General features: G+C 42.5%; 1 protein-coding gene across 1 annotated transcript in view; it reads right to left on the bottom strand.

Moving 5' to 3' along the window:
- The window catches only part of DNAH11 (dynein axonemal heavy chain 11), a 3,007,685-nt gene that overhangs the window by 1,938,802 nt on the left and 1,044,191 nt on the right, over positions 1-24,692 (bottom strand). Inside the window, exon 23 of the mRNA XM_085631597.1 lies at positions 20,647-20,805. Within this exon, the coding sequence (XP_085487723.1) occupies positions 20,647-20,805 (159 nt within the window). The remainder of the gene's footprint in view (positions 1-20,646; positions 20,806-24,692) is intronic.

Raw genomic sequence — 24,692 nt, 5'->3', positions numbered from 1 at the left:
TACTTTGACAGCTCTGTAGCAGTGGAGCCAATGATAGATGGCTGGTAATATTTCACATCCATCATTTGCCAATTAAAAACAAAACAGAAAAACAATTCAACGTTTTGCTGAAATTAGTGTGCCAAAAGTTGTTGGAGAAAGTTTGAAATATCTACATAATTTACCTAAAAATAAGTAATAACAAGGAAAATGTTCATCTGACCACTTTATGACTTGCCCATTATACTAAGGAGATATTTTTATGTCCCTGATAGTTTGGCAAAATGTTTCTCATAAAAATGGTTTATTTCCCAATATGCTCTCCAAAACTCAAATATTTCTCATGCTGCCAACTAAAGACAGAAAGTTACATCAAAAGTATCCAAAGACCATATTGTTATGTTTGCCCATTGCTTATGGAGCCACATGGTACTAGGTGCTAGCGCATTGAGCAGATGGTCAGTACAGCGTGGAGTAGTGGAATCCCCGATTGTTTGTGCACAGGTCCGACGTTTTCTGTGTGCAGGTCCAACGTTCCAGAGGCGTGTTTACAGCGTATCACGCATTTGTGTCTACATGCCAGTGGCCATTTTGGATTGGGCTACGAAGTGCAGTGATGCACACGCTATATGGCAATGTTGTCCATATGGTCACATGGCAAATTGATTTAATTTTCAAAGCGCTGACACACACAGATTGTGGTATTTGTGGGGAACCAAACGGATTTCACACCGCTTATGTGCACAGCCTTGTGGAACACCTTTTATGCGCACAATTTATTGTGATTGTGGGCAGATTTCAGCCTTGTGGGACGTCAAGTATACCTCAGTGTGCTTCTGAACACAGCTGATCGTGTTACCTCAATGTGCTATGTGCTTCTACGCACAGCTGATCATGATTGTAGGAAACCAGGTATGCTTTGAAGTGCTGATGCACACAGCTGGACTACAAGTGAAGGATATCCAGGAGGAGTGCGGTTGAATGCTAGCTTGCACTTGATGGGAACCTTTAATACATAGTGTAACCACTGTCAAATCATTTTGTAGATCATCAATTGCCATAGCTTCAGCTAGTATGTTGCCGCCCCCTACAGTTTCTTCAGAAAAGGGTGAGCAATGGTTGACTTGGAAACAGTGGAAGAAACTGTTTAATTCTTTCTTGTTGGTGAGAAGTTTCCTGTTATACAAAAGCAATCTGTATTACTGCATAATCTGGGGGTGAGGGGTGAAATGTGTATGAAAGTCTTGATGAAATACCGGTGAGGAGAACAGAGGGTGAACCTTTGGATTCATTTAAGATATCTTTAATGATGTTAGAGGAGCACTTTGGATTTTAAATCAATATGGTTTTAGAGAGACAAAGTCTTTACCAGAGTTTAGGATTAAATGGAGAAAATGGGGAGCTATGTGGCTTCTTTAAAGACATTAGCTTGCACTTGTGAATTTGAGTCACTATTAAATTCGTTGATTAGGGATCAACTGATGAGGTGCACCAATAATCCAAGGGTTGTAAGAGAAACATTTAACGAGAAACCTTGATATAAAGAAAGCAATAGCGATCATTGAAGGGATGAAGAATACTACAATGTGGGTGCGAGAAATGAGAGTTGTGAAAAGGGTGACATGCCAGTATTGGGCAATGAGAGTGAGTCTGGAAAGATTAAGGACGTTTATGGAATAAATGTACAGCGTGTGGGTGTCAGAAGGGGGGCTGACTTTGAGTGAAGAGAAAAAAGGCGGCAAAGATAATAAGATTAAGTGTTTTAGGTGTGACAGTGAAGGGTGTTTCGCAACTTTAGCGACATGCAGGCAAGGCCGAAAGAAGGGCCACTATGCAAGAGTATGTAGAGAACAAAAAATGCAAGGTGTAGCTGCAATTGATTTTGACCAAAGATTTGTTCTGAGTGTTAAAGATGATGGCATAGTGGATGGTGAACCAATTATAATGTCTGAGTGTGAACTTACAGTAGGAAGAAGGAAAATCAATGTACAGGTAGATTTGGGTTCTCCATACTCAATGTTGGGGGTGAAGAATTTGAAGACATGATTTGGTGAAGATAAGATTATTTTACAACCACCTGATATCAACCCCGTTAGCTATGGAGGCAAGAGAATCAACGTGTTGGGTTACACGGTGATGAGAATTCAGTTTCAAGACAGAGAAACAGTGGGGAAGGTATACATTGACGAAAGAAGAGACAACTCATTGGGTTGGCGACACAAGATGGACATGGAAAAAGATTAAACCTATTTCTGTGGAAAAGATATTGCTGCTGAGACACAATAGCGACAATGATGACATTATTAGTGAGTATCCCCAACCCTTGGGTCGTTAAATAATTTTGAGCATATAATCACTCTGAAAGCAAATGATATACAGTCGGTTCACAAGGTTGTGGAAATGTGGATTTTCCTGATCAGTTATGTCCCCTATCTTGGACCCCAACGATTCTATGTGCATGTCACAAGTACATGTGTGTTCCCTCCAGTTCCAGTTTCCAAGACGCAAACATATGTGTGTCTACCGTCGACATGTTCTCTGTCAGATCCGCCATCAATGGGCTGGATATTCAATTCCTAAGTATGAAAAGCCACCGACTTTATATGGATAAGGTACTCCATTTTTACAGTTCAGGCAAGTAGGCCCGATTCTTTCCTCAAAGCCTTTCCCTGCTCTCTGTCTCTGACAGTTTCAGCTTGAGCTCGCATCTGTATCCATGAACTTTGTCCTACTCCCTGTGCAGCTAACGGTGCCTGCTTCGGCCAGTTTTCGCCTGCCTGCCAAGAAGCTGTATTTCACCTTCGAATTATCTAGTTTGCTCTTCAGCCGATGCATTCCTGTCTAGTGATTTAGGTAAACATTTCCTTTAGCTCACAGGCAAAGGACTCAGCCTTTCCGTCCTCCTGCAAGTGATTCATAGCCCTGTTGCCATGGAAAGTTTTCTGCCCCTCGCTTCTCATATAGACACTTAGACGCTTGTACACGCACATACAGTTAGTATAGAATAGATTCTGTCCGAGAGTCCTTCCTTGTGGATAACATAGTTCTCTAAACATAGGATGTTAGATATGATTTGGGATTAGGTTGACATGACCCCCTAGACTTCTCGTCTCCACATGTAGAGCTAAATGTCAAGTCCCCTTCACCCCCTAGTTGCACGTCAATCACACGTCATGCTGCTGCGCACGCATCCATGTTAAGTATTATCGTATAGATCCACCTATGTAAGATAATGAGAGCCAATCATGTTTCTTTTTGCTCCTTATTACGCCTAGTTTCAATTACGTATCACTATGTTAATTTATCTTATCAATTGTTACGCCTTTCTGCACTTGTTTCATTGTAAATGTATGACCTATAAAAGTTACTTCTTGTCAATAAAGTATTGTACTTCACTTCCTGAACCCTCGTGGTGACGGAACCTGAAGGCCGCGACTCGAGTCGGCCATTTTGAATGGAATAAAGCCCATTTAGAAAACCTCTTATACCACGGATTCTGCCTCTTGTTATTCTGAGCTATTTTACTTTATTTTAAGGATTCCGTATGAAATTCAGTTTCGGTAAAAAGAATATTTACCACATAATGGCGCCCGAATAGGGACACTTTCTCATCTCACGCGCCGGCGGTGCGTTGCAGGCCCGGTCTCCTGCCACAGCTGGACGGACCATAAACGCGTACCAGCAGGATTTCCTGTAAGCTCCCTCCGGTCAAGCGGGGGCGACTGAGGCTGCGATCAACCCAGACGAGGCGGTGAGAAGTGCGAAGTATCCCGACCAGAGCCTAGCTGAGAGAGCAAGATCCGAGGTATACAGAAGCCCACCAGGTTTTTTCGAAATCCCGATGTCCAGAGGGTCCGCTATCCGCAGTCATCGAGTCCTGTCCATTCTCGGAGGCCTTCCGTTTCAAGGAGCTACTCGGTGAGTACCATCGCCGAGGAGGCGTGTTGACGCGCACATAGGTTGTGCCGGTCAAGACGGATTTGGGTACACAAATCCGGTCTGCACTGTTTAGCAGTGTATATGTACTGTTTAGCAGTATATCAAGTATTCCGAAGTATTCAGTTATTGTCAAGAATTCAGCGTGGTGATTAGTTAGGCAGACTGTCATCATTGTCGGTTATTGTTAAAATGATTAATGTTCAATGTTTAAAGTGTTCAAATGTCTTGCATATTGTGGTATGAAAGATTGTTCTTTGTTCACTGTTCATTATTGTGTTTTTCGTATTAAGTGAATTCAAGAGTAAGTATCAGATCAGTTGTCAATATGCCGCTCTTCTCGAAGTTAAGACAGATTACTACCAGAAAAGGGGTGCTTGAAGAAGCAGTTCCTATTCCTCCTAGGGACACTCCAGGGCATTTTATGTACCACAAGCATGGCTTAGATGCCATATTGTTTCTTGATCTATGGGTAGATTATACCAAGGGATTGCCGGAAAGTCAAAGGTGGCCCGCAGCGGGAACCTGGGATGCAGAGTGCATCATGAAAGTGGAGGACGAGTTATGGAAAAGAAAGGTCAGACAGTCACAGAAAGACGCTGTTGAGTTATGGCGTAAAGAATCTCATAGACGTACAGAAAAAGCACGTAGACAAGAAGAGAGGAGTAAAGAAAGTTCAAATAAAGTTCAAGAAAATCTATTAATTGAGGAAGGTATCCGAGTGAAGTCAGAACAAGTAAATAGACAAAGAAATGCTCTTATGAATGGTATGTATCCCCTTCTAGCCGAAGGACTACCAAAAGCTGTTCCAGGGATGCCAAAAGACTTGCCACCCCCGTTATTTCCAATTAAGGTACATCAAAAAGGGCATCCCAGAACCGCAGAAGATGTTTTTCTTTCCTCATATCTAGACGACACAGCTCCCGAGTATACTAATGCCACACTACATAGACCGTCTGGCGGAGGGGTTCAACGTCAGGATCAGGTATCCGACCCCGTGCAACAGCAAGTCCCGATACAAGCTTCGGCAAGCACATCTGTCCCCGCAGTCGATTCTACAGTGGCATCGACACCCATAGTTGCTGTGTCACGTTCAACGAACCCATTCACACCCGATGCCCCAGATGGGGCCACGGGAGGTGCTAGCAATACCTTTACACCACCCAGAATAAATAAACTTGTCTTTCAAGAATCAGCGCATTCACGTACACCTAAATTCGTAAGTGAACGTACGCTTAAGGAACTCCTTGTAAATTGTAGATATGACCCGGTGGTTGGTAAAGAGGACGAAATGGTCCTGGCATCATTACGCATCAGGCGAGCCGCAGAGTATTTAGCAAGGTTACCAGGAATGACTACGCATCTAGATAACATATACCATTTTGTTCAAACAGGACGAGATCCAGGATGTATTAACAGAGCTATGGAATTCCAGAAAGTAGAGATACAGGGGGAACTGTTACGTTTCCTCATAAACTGTGTGATCAGAAATCAAGACCGTCCGGGGGTAGACCCGAATGCAATGCTTATTCTTACAAGATGGAGCCAGAATATATCAGAAGGGAGACACGATAAGCAAAATTGTATAATAGCCATGTGCCGAAAAATCCGTAGAGAAATAGAGCGTATTCATGAAGAAAGATTGGGAACAGACGAATTCGAGCAAGATGAAGTGTCCGAATAGGGAATTCCGCAAGACAGTCAGAGACCATAGCCTATGTAGGAAGAGGAAGATCCTGTGATAATGCTAGATGTTTTTCTGATCCCATACACTCTGTATGCCCAAATAATAGCAGAACGTATCCGACGCCTGTAATAAATCTGAAGTCTCCTGAACATTTGTTTCAAGCCGCAGATAAAATACTACGAGAACGAAGGGGTTACCACCTCCTCGATTCCATGGATGAGCAAGAATTAGCCAGATCAGCTGTTCACTGGATTGACAGTCCTGAAAAATACGGTGATGAGACCGTAGCACACACGTTTTTTAATCTCAGTGCAGATGAACAACGTTTAGCTGGAATCTATATGATTCAGCAACTCCTTATATTATATAAGAGCCAACATGCTGACCCTGGTCCTTTACCTGATATATTAACGGAACTACTCACGAACAGATGGAGAGGTTCTAGTAACAAGCTAATTAAAGAGATATTAGTGTCACGTAAACAGTATGTCCTTTTTGTAAATCCGGATTCTCTCTCGCTGCCCCACAGAGAAAGAACGCCGTACTATATGGATAGACAAAATCCTTTACGAGAAGTGCACCCAATAAAAGGCGAAGACAATGAGTTTCACCGTGTATTTGTTTACACACCCATATCAAAAATGGAATTATTAGAAATGAAGAAAGTAGTACCTAGTCATGACAAAGACCCAGCGGGTTTCCACCGAGAAATTAAAGACATGTTACTAATGGGAGAGTACACCTTTCCTGATATTATGACGATATTAAAGGTGCTTTTGCCTGCTGGCATCTATGAAAAACTGAAAGAAAAAGAGTGGGAAGTGGGAGACCAAAAGATAGACTGGACAGCATTAGCAGAGGAAGAAAGGGCCCGAACTGCAGGTTCAGGGCTCGGGGATAAAGTTAAACTGTTACCAGGTTTACTAGTACAGGTACTGCCACGTCTATTAACTACAAAAAAGGAAGATTGGGGTGCAATCACAGCCTGCAAACAAAAGCAAGATGAAGACACAAGCGATTATTATGCTCGATTTGAAAAATGTTTTGGTATAAACAGTGGTATAAAAGCAAGTAGTGACTCATATCCACATTTATTTGTGACAAAATTAGTGGAAAATGCATTGCCTCCAGTGAAGAATAGAATATTGAAATTCGAGAGTACCTGGCAAAGTAACACTCCGTCACAAATGCTACAAATGTTACAGTATCATCACAATAGAATTAGGGATGAACAAGAACACGAGCATAGACGCATGAAGGATACAAAAATGAAAATGCTAGTTTCTCAGACAGTACCAGCAGAGGGTCACAAAAAGGGTGTGACACATTCTGGTGATTCTGCAGCTCCTGTAAAAGGAACCTGCAATTACTGTAAGCAACTAGGCCATTATGTACACGATTGTCCAGTCCTGAAACGTAATATAGCTACAGGTATTGCAAAAGAGAGACCACGATTAGTTAGACAAGATCAGAATGAACAAGGAGCTATGCAGCATGGACAGTCCATGCCAGTTCAGCAACAGTCCATGCCAGTTCAGCAACAGTCCATGCCAGCCTCACAGCAGCCCATACAGTTTGTGCCAGCTGCACCACCGTTGCCTGCTACTGCCACACAAACCACAACACGACAAATGTATCAGACTGCACAATATGAATATCCTGAGTATCAGCGTTACGCATGAACAAGCCTAGAGAGGGAAGTTGACTTACCGCTCATCGAGATTCCTGTAGATCAAGAAGGACCGTATGTACATAGTGAATTGTTAGGTCAAGATAGAAAATTCTTACTCGATACAGGGGCAAGTCGAACAACTATAAAACGTAGTGAAGTTCCAGGGGCACCCCTCTCAGGCTCTCAAAATGTTTCCCTTGGTTTTTCAGGAAAACCTATTGTTAATGAAGTATCACAGCCTCTCCCACTTACGATAGGACCTTTGACACGAACTACAGATTTATTGCTTACTAAATCATGCCCAGAAAATCTGTTAGGAATTAAAACTCTGAAAGCACTAGGAGCCATAATATGTTGTTCTCCGGAAGGAGTAAGGTTGTTTCTACGTGATTTTAAAGGTCACTATGTGTCTAGGGACATGGATCCCCGACTACAGACTTTACCAGTACATCTATGGGCACAAGGCCCTACGGATGTTGGCTGCATGAACATTACACCATACCGAGTCACATTGAAAGCAGGAGTGGTACTACCACGAATGCGACAATACAAGTTACCACATGATGCTGTAGTGGCTTTGCTGAAAATCATTGATGAGCTAATTGCCCAGGGAGTAGTTGTAGAAACAGACTCCAATGTATGTAATTCACCGATAATTCCGATTCTTAAACGAACTGATCCTACTGCCCCACCAGTATACCGATTGGTTATTGATTTGCGTGAACTAAACAAGTGCATTGTACCACAATTTCCTGTGGTCCCTGATATATCATCATTATTGACAGCAATTGATTCCGAAGCAACATTCTTTACTGTAATTGATCTCAAGAATGCCTTTTTCAGCGTCCCAATAGATCCGGAAAGCCAATATTTGTTCGGATTCAGTTTAAATGGGCGCAGCTTTAAATTCTCACGCGCTCCCCAAGGATTCACAGAAAGCCCCAGCATCTACAGCCAAGCACTGAAACGAGAACTTGACAGTATCCACATGCCAGTCAATACTGCACTGCTTCAATATGTTGATGCTCTGCTGATCACCGCGAGAAGCGAACCTGAATGTGAAAAGGCTTCTCTGACAGTTTTACATTTTCTAGCCGACAAGGGGCACAAGGTGTCTCCTTCTAAGCTGCAATTCTGTGTCCAGCGAGTTATTTATCTTGGTCACTCGCTGTCCAAGGAGGGAAGGCAGCTTACACCCGACCGCATTCAGTTAATTGCTAACATGTCAATACCCCAGACCCAAAAGGAAGTGCGGGCTTTTATAGGCCTCACTTCATATTGTAGGCAGTGGATCCCTCAGTACGCATTTCTAGCAAAACCACTCATTCAGTTAACCACACAGGAGGCAGCCACATCGACTGTTCTCCCTTGGACTCAGGAACATACACAAGCTTTTGAAAGCCTAAAGGAAGCTTTATGTCAAGCACCTGTTTTAGCAACACCATGTTATAGCAAACATTTTACACTCTTTGTTACAGAGCGTGAAGGTACTGCCTTGTCAGTACTCACTCAGGATCAAGCAGGATCACGCAAGCCATGTGCTTATTTTTCCAGTACATTAGATCCCGTAGCTCAGGCTTTGCCTGCATGCCTGAAATCAGTGGCGGCGACAGCTTTAGCAATCAGACAAAGCGATGCCATAGTATTAGGACATCCATTGACAGTACAAGTACCACATGCAGTAGAGGTTCTTGTGAACCGAACACAAACACAACACTTGACCATAGCAAGACTTACCGGTTATGAACTGACATTGTTTCAACCACACATAGAGATCCGACGGTGTAATACATTGAATCCTGCTACACTATTACCTGTAATTGGAACAGACCCACTAGCTCATGATTGTGTTGAAATCATTGAAATAAAGACGAAACCTAGACAAGACTTGACAGACGTTCCATTGTTAGATCCAGACCTGACGTTGTATGTAGACGGATCGTGCATGAGAACAAGTACAGGAGATTTAGTGGCCGCGTATGCAGTCACAACAGACACTGAAGTTATTGAGACAAATTGTATAGATACTTTGTCAGCCCAAGCAGCAGAACTTATTGCTCTAACACAAGCCTGTATTCAAGCCACAAATAAGAAAGTTAATGTATACACTGACTCACGTTATGCATTCGGAGTTGTACACGACTTCGGCGTACTGTGGCGAGAGAGAGGTTATTTAACCTCCCATGGTGTCCACATTCAGCACGGACCCCTCATTCATGCCTTGTTAGACGCAATACATCTACCCACTGCTATATCGATTATGAAATGTAAAGCACACACGAAGGTTACTGATATCATTTCTCAAGGCAATGATTTAGCTGACAGAACAGCTAAACAGACTGCTCAGAATCGCACATTGGACATGACAAAGCCAATAGTTCAGACACCAACACAGTGTATGACAATTAAGGATCCCGCACTTGACGTAATTGACATACAGACACATGCTACTGCAGAAGAATTAAAGAAATGGACTGAACTAGGAGGGATCCAGACAGATCAGGGATGGATGACGAAGGAGAAATCTGTATGGTTTCTTCCTGACTCTATGGTCCAAGCCATTATAGCTACAATTCACAGCCCGGCGCATTTAGGAGAAAAAGCTATGCTAGATAGCATTCAACACATTTGGTTCAATAAACATTTACGAGCAGCAGCTAAACAAAAGGTCCGTACCTGTATGATATGTTGTCAGTTCAACCCGGGAAAAAGTGTTCCCGTAGAACAGGGTGGATTCCAGACTCCTGATCATCCTTTTGAAGTGCTCCAAATGGATTATATCCAGATGGAACGATGTCGAGGATTCAAATATGTTCTTGTAGTTGTCTGCGCTCTCTCCCGATGGACTGAGGCGTACCCAGTATCAGATTACACGGCCCCGACTACTGCCAAACAGTTAGTTCGAGAATTCTTCCCACGGTACGGGCTACCACGTGTTGTATATTCAGATAACGGCCAGCCTTTCTCATCCGAATTAATGAAACATGTCTCACTTTTGTTGGGATATCAGTGGAAGTTCCACTGTGTCCGACACCCCGAGGCAGCAGGTCTCGTGGAACGACATAATCAAATTTTGAAAATCAGATTGTCTAAAATATGTAAGGAAAAAGGTGTTGACTGGATAGTAGCCTTACCAGTTGCACTATTTTACATAAGAATGGTAGCACACTCTCGAACAGGGCTATCCCCGTATGAGGTGATCTTCGGAAGGCCACCAAATATGTGGGGGACGCCTGTACCACGTAAAATAACTGATGTTAATTGTAATATGCTGACAGATTACCTGGCTTCCTTGATGTCTGCACTACAATCTTGTCGTTCACAGGTAGCTGCAGCTTTTCCTGACAACACTGAGGTGAAACCCCATGACGTTGCTCCGGGGGATCTGGTGTTTGTGAGGAATTTCGATCGGAAAACCCAATTGGAGCCCAGGTGGAAAACACCGAAGCTAGTCCTGCTGACCACAAGAACAGCCGTGAAAGTGGAGGGCCGCAAAGGATGGATACATTCCAGTCACGTTAAGAAATTTCATGGACTATCCTCGGATATAGACACTGTGCCCTGCACTCCCTCACAGACTGATTCAAAACTTCCCTTTGTTGAAAGGAATGACTCTCAGAACTATAAATTAAAACTTAGGCCCAAACAGTCGAGCAATTTGATTGTTTAAGTCCTCTCCAAGGTGAAGCGGTTGAATTGTCTCTGACATGTATCCCTTGGACCTGAGTAGAGAAAATACCAGAGAAATGTTGAAACGACAGGCGTATTGTAAATCACTGCGTAGCTACTGTGTGAGGACGTTATTAATTCTGTTTTTATTGAGTGTTTTAATAATCATTACGAGTGTGATTTTGCACATATATCATCCTATTTCTAGACATGTTTATAATATTACTGCTGAACATTCTTTTAGTGACCTACCGCCACATGAATTATCTTATAGACTTGCGCTGCGCAATAACACCTTCATTAGTATGTTACATCATTCCCATCAGACTAGTAATGCCACCAATTGTTGGGTGTGTGGCCGACTCCCTCCCTATCAGAATAACAAAGGAGTTCTGCCTTTCTTTCCACATCCGTTCACACACAATGGCTCCTGTGGAGCATGGGTTAGTTTACTAAATTCCATAGACCCAGACACAGCAGTTTATCAACAACATTGGATATGGGGAAATCTGAATCTAGTTTTATTCAAAGTCTGTCACCCTAATAAGGAGGGTCACCCCAGTAGAACAGGAACTGATTTAGAAAATGAAGTGTATAAATTAGGTAATTTTACGCCTAACCTCATGATTTTGAACGTCAAATCCGAAGTTGAATTAATTCTGCCCACTATGTCAGTATTTCCAGTTAAGGGTGAATTATGTGTGAGAAAAGTTGGTTCCATACACATGGGCCATAGCAAATGCGTTACTACAGTAGACTATAGTGATCAAGGGAAATCTTCATTTAGAGCTTCTCGCCATTCTTACTTTATATGTGGTCAGACGGCATATATGCGTCTGCCTCTAGATTGGGATGGTACCTGTTACATAGCATTCCTTTTGCCACCTGTTTTCCTAGCTCCCCCTGATTATTATCGAAATGTTCATTTAGTACACAAAAGAGAGCGTAGAGATCTCCCAGTTGTCGATTATACTGAAACGGCATGGGACAAGTATGTAGATTTCAATAAAGGTATCTTTCCTTATATAGGTACAATATCAAATAGTAAGCTGATACGCAGACTCACCAAGACTCTTGAAGCTGTAGTAAACGAGACTATAGCCGCCCTAGGCAATCTGACAGAGGAACAATCAGTGATGAGAATTGTTGTTCTCCAGAATCGTCTTGTCCTTGACGTCATCCTGGCCGATAGGGGCGGAGCTTGCAGGGTCATCGGATCCAGCTGCTGCGTATTCATACCAGAAAATTCGCCATCTGTATATAAAGCTATAACACACCTTCATAAGATTGTAAGCCAGATACACGAGAATCCAGGCACTTGGACGTGGTCCAGTTGGTTTTGGAATGCGGTATCAGCCTGGGGATGGAGAGTTCTATCCTTCCTAGGTATTGGCCTTCTTATGCTCTTCAGTTGTTGTTTATGCCTACAATGTGGACCAGCGATTTGTGGTCTGTGTGCCACATCATGCATTCCATATCAAAGTTCTCGTTCAAAATTCCGGAAAAAGAAGGAAGAAGAAATGATGCTCCATGAGCAAATCGATGGAATAATGAAGATTGATATCTCTTGAAGGGCAAGTAGGGGACAAGGAGGGAATGTGGAAATGTGGATTTTCCTGATCAGTTATGTCCCCTATCTTGGACCCCAACGATTCTATGTGCATGTCACAAGTACATGTGTGTTCCCTCCAGTTCCAGTTTCCAAGACGCAAACATATGTGTGTCTACCGTCGACATGTTCTCTGTCAGATCCGCCATCAATGGGCTGGATATTCAATTCCTAAGTATGAAAAGCCACCGACTTTATATGGATAAGGTACTCCATTTTTACAGTTCAGGCAAGTAGGCCCGATTCTTTCCTCAAAGCCTTTCCCTGCTCTCTGTCTCTGACAGTTTCAGCTTGAGCTCGCATCTGTATCCATGAACTTTGTCCTACTCCCTGTGCAGCTAACGGTGCCTGCCTCGGCCAGTTTTCGCCTGCCTGCCAAGAAGCTGTATTTCACCTTCGAATTATCTAGTTTGCTCTTCAGCCGATGCATTCCTGTCTAGTGATTTAGGTAAACATTTCCTTTAGCTCACAGGCAAAGGACTCAGCCTTTCCGTCCTCCTGCAAGTGATTCATAGCCCTGTTGCCATGGAAAGTTTTCTGCCCCTCGCTTCTCATATAGACACTTAGACGCTTGTACACGCACATACAGTTAGTATAGAATAGATTCTGTCCGAGAGTCCTTCCTTGTGGATAACATAGTTCTCTAAACATAGGATGTTAGATATGATTTGGGATTAGGTTGACATGACCCCCTAGACTTCTCGTCTCCACATGTAGAGCTAAATGTCAAGTCCCCTTCACCCCCTAGTTGCACGTCAATCACACGTCATGCTGCTGCGCACGCATCCATGTTAAGTATTATCGTATAGATCCACCTATGTAAGATAATGAGAGCCAATCATGTTTCTTTTTGCTCCTTATTACGCCTAGTTTCAATTACGTATCACTATGTTAATTTATCTTATCAATTGTTACGCCTTTCTGCACTTGTTTCATTGTAAATGTATGACCTATAAAAGTTACTTCTTGTCAATAAAGTATTGTACTTCACTTCCTGAACCCTCGTGGTGACGGAACCTGAAGGCCGCGACTCGAGTCGGCCATTTTGAATGGAATAAAGCCCATTTAGAAAACCTCTTATACCACGGATTCTGCCTCTTGTTATTCTGAGCTATATTACTTTATTTTAAGGATTCCGTATGAAATTCAGTTTCGGTAAAAAGAATATTTACCACAAGGTGAGGAAGGTTCCAAATGTAATGCTAGGTCCACTACAGGATGAGCTTAAGAAACGTTGGCATGCCAATGTGATTGAGGAAATAGAGACATTGGAATGGCTTGCTTTGGTCATTTTCGCACCTAAGGATGGTGGAAGGAAAATTAGAAGGTGCGTAGACATAAGATATCTGAATAGACATATGTGGGTAGACCATCAGCCCCCTCCATAACATTTCAAAGTCCCTTGCTATGTTGGAGGAGGCTAAAGTTTTTAGTGTGATGGACTGATCTTTGGCCTCCCACCAAATTATTTTGCACCCTGACTCAAGACACCAGACTTCTTTTGTCACCTCATTCTTTGTCACTTCATTGCCTACTCTCCAACAGTCAAACCAATGTGAACCCTTTGCTAGGATTCAGTGAATTAAAACCAATCAATCATGCATAATACTGTTTGAGAAAGAGGGCCCTTTTTAACCCTTTGACCATGCAGCCCTTTATAGAATTCTCCTCAGGCAGATTTTCCTGATGGGTTTTCCTCATTATTTTGATTTCCCAGAATGGAGAACAGTGGCCTGATGAGCCCATGCTGATCAATCTCCATTTTGGAAAATTGAGGTCATGATGATTTTCATGGAAAAAACATATCCTTGACCTGGGTTGGAAACCTGAAGCTGGTTAACATGAAAGGCAAAAAAGTTCATACTGTTACTTAAGTATCAGAAATTGTAAGGAGAATGTATTTAAAAATAAATGGGGGAAAGAGGGAAGAAAATATGGGTTGCTGCTGTCTTTCTATGCCTAGTGTGACCGAGAAAGGCTAGACTAGAAGAAGATATAAAAGGAAGGAGGTAAAGAAGAAGGCCACAGAACAGAAAAGGAATAATGACATATTAAGAATACAAAAGGAAATGGCAGGGGCAGGGAAGGAAAAGTTTGTAGAATACAGACAGGCACAAAGAAAAGCAGAGGGGGTCGGAGCATATGTCTTATTTGTTTTGCCGGAGATTAGGAAGTGAAAGGAAGGAATGAAAACAAACATTGGTAAATGCATTAGTTTTCGTCTATGTGATTAATAAGCTATTTTTGCTTTAAGTTGTAGCTTCGTGAGCAGTTGTGCAATATAAGTTACTGAAACTCCGTAAAAAGTGTTAGGACTTGTTTTTTTGAGAAAAACAATATATTGTGCAGTAACTGGTAGGAGTATAAAGCGGGGAGATTAGGTAAAGGGCAGAGGACAAAGAAAACATGCAGGCGACAAGCACACTTGAAATGCATGCGGCAAGGGGAAGATTATTTGAACACATAATGGGAATTCATTTTAATTGTGCTTTCCAAAGGAGTGCCAGCCGTCTTGTATGAGTTAAAAATGCACACAAGCTGAAACAAGATGGATAACAATTCGAATTAAATCTTCTTATGTTGTAATTTACAGTTTAATCTATTATACGTCTCCACACCAATTATGACTCAAACATAAATGAAGGCCTATAGACAGGTACAGGAGGTACAAAGTGAATATTGAAAGGTAGATGGTTATGAGCACAAGCTCATACAACAGTGAGAGGGCAACAGGAACTGAGAAAAAACCAGAAGTGGGACCATACCAACTATCCTATATAACATTGATAAATATTTCTCCAACACATAAAATAAAACAATATCTATATATAATTTGAAAGTCTGGTCTCCCACTGCCACTATAGAAGTTGTTGTAACAAAACAATACTGAGGAAAGTGTGAATGTTAGAACCACATTCGTGAGAAAAGCAAATAAGTTTAGCATGTAAACACACGTGCACAATTTAAAGAAAGCAAGGAAAGAAGAAAGGGCATGCATTTCTCATAGCCCCTTAGGAACTTGATGGACAATAAAAGCATGTCAAGCCGAGTCCTAAAAGTGGTTAGGACCATGTAGCCTGGTTAAAACGCATACGCTATAGCAGAGTAACCACACACACTGTAGAAGTTCCTTGGTTTACATCTGATATACTTAGAACTGGAGCCATATTGAGATTAAAATGTAGGGCCTGAGCACACAATAAGAGTAAGACAGATATACACAGTTCACAAAATGTAATGATGGATGAGCCACAGGAGTGGAGAAATTGTGTGATAATACAATCTGAAAAAGAGCACACAGTCTAGTCAAGGGTTACACAGCGGAACTGAGGCAACAAGAGAAGCATCACAATGTGCACAAGATCACACACTTGGGCAAAGATTGGGATTGGGCCTACTTATGCAGTAGTTTACATTGTTACCATTCTCTATCTTCTTGCAGTGGCAATAAAGTAATGCCATAAGGGGGAGGAGTGATGGTGGAAGTGAGTGGGATTTACAGAAGAATAACATTTGTGTTTTTTTACATGTCTACTCGTAGGTTAAGTCCCATGATTTGGTCCTGCAAATGTTCGTACACTGAAATTGATGCAGAAATGTGCATTAATTCATAAATGTATAAGCTATTAGGGTTAGTTCACCAGATGTAACGTTCTTTCTTTTGTTCGTTGTCAAAGGGGATTGGAAAGTTCTGGTCACATGAAACAAGTGTATCCCATCTGAGCCGTGGGCAGCCCTCCCAAATGCTGCTGCTGGAGCAAACCTGCCCTGGCAGCATGTACAGTGCTGGAATATAGTGGTGGAATGATGGTCTCTTTAAGTAACATGTGGTCAGGGTAGCATAATATTGAGCACCCACTTGTATGCCTTCTAGAACCTCACATATGTGGGAACTGAGATACAAAGAGACACAGAGTGAGACTGAGATCTTCAGATCACAGACTCTGATCATATCTGATTGGGGGTAATGGAGGTGCAGAGTGACTAAAGAAAGCAAGGTAGAGGCCCCAATCTGCAAGTGCTTAACCAACAATTCCTTGATGCAGACATAGTGAGGGGACAGAATGGAATAATCATTAAATGCAGGGTGCATGTATGAGCACCCAGAGAGAATCTTCAAGGAGGAGTGGTAGCACTGGTACCCATTCGTGCCTTACTCTGACATAGGCCCTTTTGTGCACCATGGCATGCCTTCCCTGAAGTCCTCTTCGTGCAGTCCTCCAGCGTGACCACATTAGCGAGGGCATGCACAACTTGCTGAGTTGGGCTCCTGGAGCAAAGGATCTTGGCCCTTTGCGCGGAGCAGTCAGAGAGCATAAAAGGAAGCGGCAAAGAAAAAAATTAATTGAGCCAAACAAACCTGCATGCAATATTTTATGGTAAGCTTGGAGTTGTAAATAACTGTAAATAAAAAACAAATTAAGCCAACCAAACATGTCCACAATGTTTCGGCCCCGGGGAAACTTGTTTGTGACGGCTTTTTTTTAAAGAAATGTTCATTATGTTGATAAAGACTACTGAGCACAGAACAGCTCACTCTGTTCCAGATGTCATCTAACTTCCATGCACAGTGCTGCGGTGTCTGCTACTGGGGGGAGGTGCTATAAAGCATGTAAGGGCACTTTGGTGCACTGAAATGCGCAGAGTATGCATGCCCAGTTTATGCTTGTGCATTGCAATCTAAATAAGCGACTGCCTCTGATGAACTCAAGTGGGTCCCTGCTGAATGTGCCCATGTGTAACTTAACTGGAGCTCAAGCGAGATAGTTTGGGATCACGAGGTCTCCACTGAGTCCAGCACAGCACGCTAAGCTCACATCACTCAGGCAGCGCTGGGTGCTGAGGCACTTAAAAGAAGTTACCCAAAGCGCATGGATATCGTAATTGGGCCAGGGGGGACTGATAAGAGAAAGACATGAGAAACAACAGGAAATAGTATGCTACTGCCAATAGAAATAGAGGAAAAGTAAGTGGCAAGCACAGGAACCAATGAAAAGAAAGGGGGGGAGATGTAAGCCTCTTAAGATTTATATTAACAAGAAATTTCACAAGCACTGTACAGGCAAAACCTAATAAAGGGAAGAGAGAGTAAGAGGGTGTTAGCAAACGGGCATCCTGAAAAAATAAAAATAAGAATTAAATAAATAAGAGTCTTGGTGAGAGATTGGAAGGGAATGATTCATGAGGAATAATGTAGGAAGGGTGTTCAATGGGATGTTTATAGAGAATATAAGGGGACAACCACCTGAAAAAAAGGGAGGTTAGTTTGGGAAGGGAAAAACAAGAAACCTACAAGAACTCATGGACAAAAAACTAAATAGAGGTGGGCGAGTCAGCAATTAATGAGAGCCAAGCCAGGGCCCTGACTGGGTTATCAACAGTTCATGTACGAGCCAAGCACACAAAATATTTGTTATAGGAACTCCACATTAGTCATGTAAAAATATGATAAAGGCGTTAACATTTGAAAAGTCTGTCTCTTTAAGCATTTCAAAGTGTCTCAGTTTAGTGCACTTAGTGGCAACTTTTAGAAGTCATAGTTTCTAACCATGAACTATCAGACTTTCAGAAAACGCGCCTCCCTCGGACCAGATGACAGTTCCACTGGAGACGTAAGAGGCAAGTCACTTGCCATTTAGCCTTTACATGTGTTCACAATTGTGTTCAATATTGTTATGATTGATGGAACAATGTTTTGGGAATTAAAACAGCATACAAGAGATTTTAAAGCAGTTGTTTAAATGGGAAAAAAGAAGTGCAGGTACTCGTCAAATTGAGGGAGGTGGGGTTTAGGGGGCTACTAAGAAGCGAGCATTTAATGAAATACAGATTTTCTGGGTATGCATCAGCGGGCTGCTGAACTTGAAATGTGGTGTGACATGCTATTTAACCTATGTTAAGTGCTTCTGCCCCCAGCAATCCTATAAGAAAAGGTTAAAAAATGCACATTTAACAGTAAATTTTTTAAACATAGATTTGAAGAAAAGGCTTAGCTTCTGAAAGGGAATTTGCTAACTATTCCAGTACTTTAATTATGAGCCTCCACAGGGGTGCTGCATTTTCACCTGGCTAAAGAGAATTCAACAAACAATTGTGACAGAATTGTGTATTTTCAGCACAATTCCACACATAAATGCCTAAAAACCTGTAGTCGCAACAAGTAGTCTCAAGTTGAGACCAGGCACACTCTAAATGTTTTCCACAATTTGAAGATTGGGCTACAATCTGCTAGCGCATGGAGGAGAATCATTTTCAGGGTATTTTTGCTGGCTTTGGGAGGTATTTCATTAACTTCAGCCTTGCACCTCTGATTACAAAGGCAAAGGCTCCTTGGTACAAAGTGATTCTCTCAAAAAGTCCTATATTCACTACGATTAGCTTGTGATCGCTGATTGGTAACTAATTGCTAAATCAACCGGCTTAACCTAGAGCACTCGCTTTGCTGCTCCAATAACGAGAACTCTTCTTTTGCCTAGTCTTTCTTTTCCATTCTATACCAAAGAGCAGGTGATTCCAGGTCACAATATTTTAAGAGAGGCTGCAGGACAGTTTCGTCAAAGTTTGTGTCATTATTTTATGGAGGGTGTTGGAGGGTGGACGCTGAACACACTTGCACATACATAAACAAGCACTCACAAAACCAAAAAGACAAACACACAAAAGGCATACACACACACACTGTTCTGTTCTGCATCAGGTGATGGAGATATGGAACAACAAAACTCAGAATGCACTTTTTCCAACTCCCCATAACTCTACCATTTTACTTTGGTTGAAACGATTTGCCCATGCAGATCAGTAAAACGTATCCTTATCTTTAAGATCCTAGACACATTTTGCATAATTTTCAAGTTGCTGACGAAGACAACAAAGTTGAGAAGATGGTTCAATTATCCTTGCCAGAGGACAATTAAAACATATAGTAAAATGTTTGCAAAGCTCTATTCTTATTCCTACAATAGCTACATAAATTGTTTATGTATAATCAATATTGACTCAGTTCACAAAGCATCGTGAGCACCTAACTGGAACTAAGTCTGTCAAATAGCTGGTGTGTGTATGAAATCCGAATTCTCAGAATCAGACTTGAGGAATTGTATATTCGTAAAGATGACGTATTAATTACTTTCAGCATGCACATTTTGTGCTTGTGTTGCCATTCCCGGGTGTGGAAGTCTGCAAAATGATGTATACTTGTTGAAATTCACATGCTCTAAGCATACAGGTCCCCACCCCTGAAACAACAGTAAATAAGTTCCAGGCAAAAACATGATTAAGTGCCTTTACAGGGTGGAAAACACCCACAGGCTCTGTGGCAAAATGTAAAGTTAAATACGCATGAACACATTTGCATCAAATTTACACATTCTGCAAATGTCACATACATACATTATATACATGTGTGTATGCCTCTGCCTAAGACATTTCCAGGAGTAATCAACGTTTTCAAATATTGCTGCAACTGTTGGTATAATGGTGGAGGAGAAAATCTTCCGCTTTTTACACAAATTCTCCGTTAATCTGGCCCAACAACTACAGCCATATCGATTTACATCCAAAAAATAAAATCCAAACTATTATGTGCTAAAATAGTTAAAATACTTCACTATTTGTTTATTCTTCCGGTATGAAACAATATAGTAGATATTCACTAATGTTCACAAAGCACAAGGAGGCTATTTGCAAGGAACAATTAACATTTTGCAAAGGAAAATCCTGCCCGGTAAGTAAAACTGTTCTGGTTTATAGATTCATTACTTTTCTTCTTGTAATTTAAACATTCATATTCAAACTGCGTTGTTATTAAAACGAAGAACATGTGCTGTGATGCAATTTTAGCAAGTTATATGCAAGCATTCAAACTCTGTAAGGTGGTATCCACTGAAGCTCTCTTCATACACAAGTAAAACCAGGCAAGAGGCAAAAGGGGAGCTAAAACACCAACACAGCCATTCGAACCTCCTGTGAACAAAAAACAAAAACTGGTAATTTATTAACTATAGCCCATCTGACTAGCTATAGTAAATTGCTAAGCAACAAAAACATCTCGGCACGTCATTATACTCCTATGTTTATGCTATATACAATACTTACACCTGTTGCATTAATTAGCTGGCACCAATGCCTATCCCGAATGGCAGGATTCTGTAACTCTGTCACTGCCCTGAGAGATGTCATCAAATTCTTGATGGTTGAATCCAAGCCCATGTAAGCATCCCAGGCACGAACCTCTTTGTCCATTGACCACAGTTCCTGAGAAGAAGTAGTTTTTAGATGGATGTCAGACATGTAAAAAAAAACTTGCATTTGTTCTGCTTGTTTATGAAAAACAAAAAGAAACAGTTGTTTGTAAACAAATGTAGTGTACCCCAATTTTTCCAACCCCCTTCTGTTCCATTATGTTCAATGGCATAGAAATTGCTTGTTTCCATAATAATCAAACGGGTGGAAATAATTCAAAACAGTCAAATTCAAATGAAAATAGTCTAAAGCCAAAAATCCATATTGAAATCACAACAGTTAAATTCAAACCCAATGAAATTTACTTGAACTAACAGCTAAATTAAAATAAAATTGATACAACTATATTTTTTATATATGGAACTAAAATTAAATATGCTGCATTAAATTAAAAAGACCTGAAGTCAAAAGGTCAGTCTAAAAACAGTTTTACATTTCTGCCAGAGTGTAAATATACAAGATTGACAAATATACTCAGAGGTACACCTGGAAAGCTATGCTAGGTCTAGGTTTCCAGGTGCACTTCTGGGATTATCAGGTTACTTTTTTTTAAAGACATTTAATTCCATTGTATGGCGAACCCAACAGAGGAAAACTCTAGACAGGAAGAATGGACCTTTCGATACAAATGTGCATTTGTCTCTCCACCGAAAAAGCATTTGTCCCCTAAATAAAGTTCTTACCCTAGACCTGTAGAAAATCCTGAAAGTGTAGTTAATATCTGTTAATTTCCGAGAGGGTAAATGGGCAAAGAGGAGTTTGGGAATGGCCACAAATGTACATTTGTGCGTGTACTCAAACTTCCAAGACAAACCATGCCTTGGAGTTACTAACTTCCCACCACTTCCATGGTATTTACTACTGCAGATTTCTCCGACCTAGTAGTAGGAAAATGTACACTAGTAATGACTTTACACCTGCAGGAATCCCTCTGTGGATTTCAAGCAGGTGCAAAAAGGATATTTTTGGTCAAAATTTCCTTTGTAAATAAAGCCCTGAATGTTAATAATCTTTCAAATAAAAGTAATATGAAAATAAAGGTGCATGTTTCAGTTGAGTAACTGATTATATTGTCTGGGTATACATTTAGGCACACTACCAGCACTACTAGAAAGCATTGCAATATCAGACCTCATTTGCAGTATGTGCTCTTTCATTTCAGACACAAAAGGCAAGCAGTCTACTAGAATTTTTAAAAAATGCCAGGAAATGATATGAATGTCTCAGAAGTCAATTTGCTCCTAATTGATAATACAATGTGAGAACTTAGGTACTCTTCTCAGTCTTCTGTATTCTACGGTTGTTGCATGTTCTTTCTAATTCTTTGAGTTTAGATTTGGAAGGAGGAGCAATTTCTGTTTTTGAGTGCACTCAAAGTAAATTCTTTCTAGTGTGCAGCAAGGCCGAGAGATGTAGTCATGATGCCTACTATGACGTCAACCAGTTTATTACTGGCTTAGCAGTGTTTTGATCAAAAAGTTTTAATGAAGGAAACACTTATAAATGCTTCATTTTAGATATGTATATTCAAACATTATTTAGGGTAGATCTAGATCATCAGCTGTTTTTGGTAAGGGTTGGTGCTAGTTGTTAAATGGTTCTGACAAGGAAACTGCCCTATTGTTATTTATCTTAAAAATAATTTCAATGTGGAGGATCCCGGAAAAGATACAAATACAGCCACATTATTTTGGTCAAGTTGAAAGACTACTGTCCTGAGGACTATGTGAGTTATTTAGACATTGATAAATGCGAAAACTCCACCTTAAAGTGATCGATGTCCTGCCTACCTTATTACGAGCACATTTGTTGTCAGTGGCACTCTAAATACCCATAACACTATAGAGTGGTGTTATCAATGATTTATCTCTGATTGGCAGGTGTGAAGCTAACATTAGATACATCCATGTATCAACACAAACCAAAACGATAAGCAGCTGCTCTCAAATATTTATAAACTCCAAAAGTGCAGTTCCCCTCATAAATCCCAGCATAAAAAAGATGGGAAACTGGGGGGCGCTAGTTGGCGCACAGCCAAGATGGCCGCACACCAGTGAGGCTCTGGTGACCTTGCGGGAAAAAAACACCATTTATCCTCCATAACCACTGAAAAATGAGCAAATAAGAGGGAGAGCTGCTCGCAAAGGAGGAATGGCAGCTCTGACGAAAAAATCACGGCCTGCCGTGGTGAGACGACGCGGGTGGAGAGACAGCAGCAGGGGGGCTGAGGAGCTGCAGCCGCGGATCCCTAGCGCAGCTTGCTGACCTACTGGAGAGCCGGGGATCACACGTGGCGCAGGGCCCCAGGAAATGCACTGGCTGGACCGCAGCAGCTGACGGACAATTGAGGCAGGTGGTAAATACATCTGCACCCCACGGAATATATCTATGACAGGCGGGCGGAGGTAAGCCACCAGTCCAGCGAGAAGAAGGGGAGGAGCGGAGAAGCAGGGGACTCACTGGCGCCTCAGAGCTCTGCCGCCCGAGGCGCGAACAAGCAAGAGGAGCGGGGGGGTGAGCGAGGGCCCGACCAGTGTGTTGTGTGCCCCCCCCTCCTCTGTAGAACTGGTGGGCTGGCGGCGAGCTGTGAAGGCTGAGCACGGCTGGAGAGGAGGGCCCCTTAGGAAGACAAGCACCAGCTTCAAAAACCAGGACATGGTTCCCCGCCGCACCGTCCAACACCTTATCCTTCAGGACAGCATGGGGCCTGTGGGGGAGCCATCTCGCCACCCTTTGAATCCTGCCCGGAGCGGAGGGTTGGTGTATGACGCATGAGCACACCATAAGCTGCAGGGGGCAAAAAAATGCAGACGTTGCGGCGCGCCATACCGACTCAGCACCTAGTAAGCAGCGGCTAAGGACATACGCAAAAATCCCCATACTGCAGATGCCAGATACGGCATGAGGTACGCACAGGAAAAGCTGCTCTGCAGGGCTTGATCGAGGCAGATTGGCACAGCGAGACAGCGGACAGGCCAGAGCGCGACTAGAACTGTACCCTTGGCAAGTGGCCTCACGTCCATCCAGGCCGCACCAAAACTGAACCCCACCCTGGTCCCCCCCCCCAAAAAAAATTATCGCTTCCACCCTGCTGACCACCTGGGCAATACCCAAGGATTGGAGAAAGAATGGATTAAGACCAGGAGGGGAGCATAAAGATTCGACGAAAAGGCTGGTGGCGACTCACGCTTGACTGCCCACACCAGGCCCAATTTGACCGGCAGAGAGGAGGGCTGATACTAATCACCCGTGAGATGGGGAAACCAGATGGGCGCCAACCGCGCCTAACTTTCGACAACAAGAAAACGTCCACTTGGTCCAACTCAGTGGAATCGGGCCCCACCAGCGGGGAACAGCAACACACTCCTTCACCACCCCAAGAAGATGAGGTAAAATCGCTGCTCCTTGCCATGAAACACAGCCTGGGCGAACTGTCAGGCAAAATGGACACCATGAACACCAGGCTGGACTTCCTTGTGCAAAAGGTGGACAAGCATGATGGCCAAATCAAAGAGGCGGAACGGAGAATATCAGATACCGAAGACGCCACGGCCAAGCTACAGAAACAGGTATCGAGCATGGACAAAATTCTAAAGGTAATAGCAGCTAAGAATGAGGATTTGGAGGCCAGGGGTCGCCGCAGCATCATCTGCGTTCTTGGAATACCTGAAAGCACCCACACCGGACGAATGGAAGAGTTCGTGGAGCGTCTGCTGGTCTCCACGTTTGGAGCGGAATCCTTCTCGGCACACATGGTGGTGGAAAGAGCACATCGAGTGCTGGGCCCCCGCACCCCCCCCTGGGAAGCGCCCCACGGCCCATAATCGCCTGACTGCTCAATTATCGGGACCACGACGCAGCCCTCCGGAAAGCTCATGAAACCAAAACCCTGCATTTTG

The sequence above is a fragment of the Triturus cristatus genome, chromosome 10, assembly GCF_964204655.1.
Source record: "Triturus cristatus chromosome 10, aTriCri1.1, whole genome shotgun sequence".
In the NCBI taxonomy this organism is placed as follows: domain Eukaryota; kingdom Metazoa; phylum Chordata; class Amphibia; order Caudata; family Salamandridae; genus Triturus; species Triturus cristatus.
The sequence above is the reverse complement of the archived record's forward strand: the minus strand, read 5'-3'. Positions and strand labels throughout refer to the sequence as shown.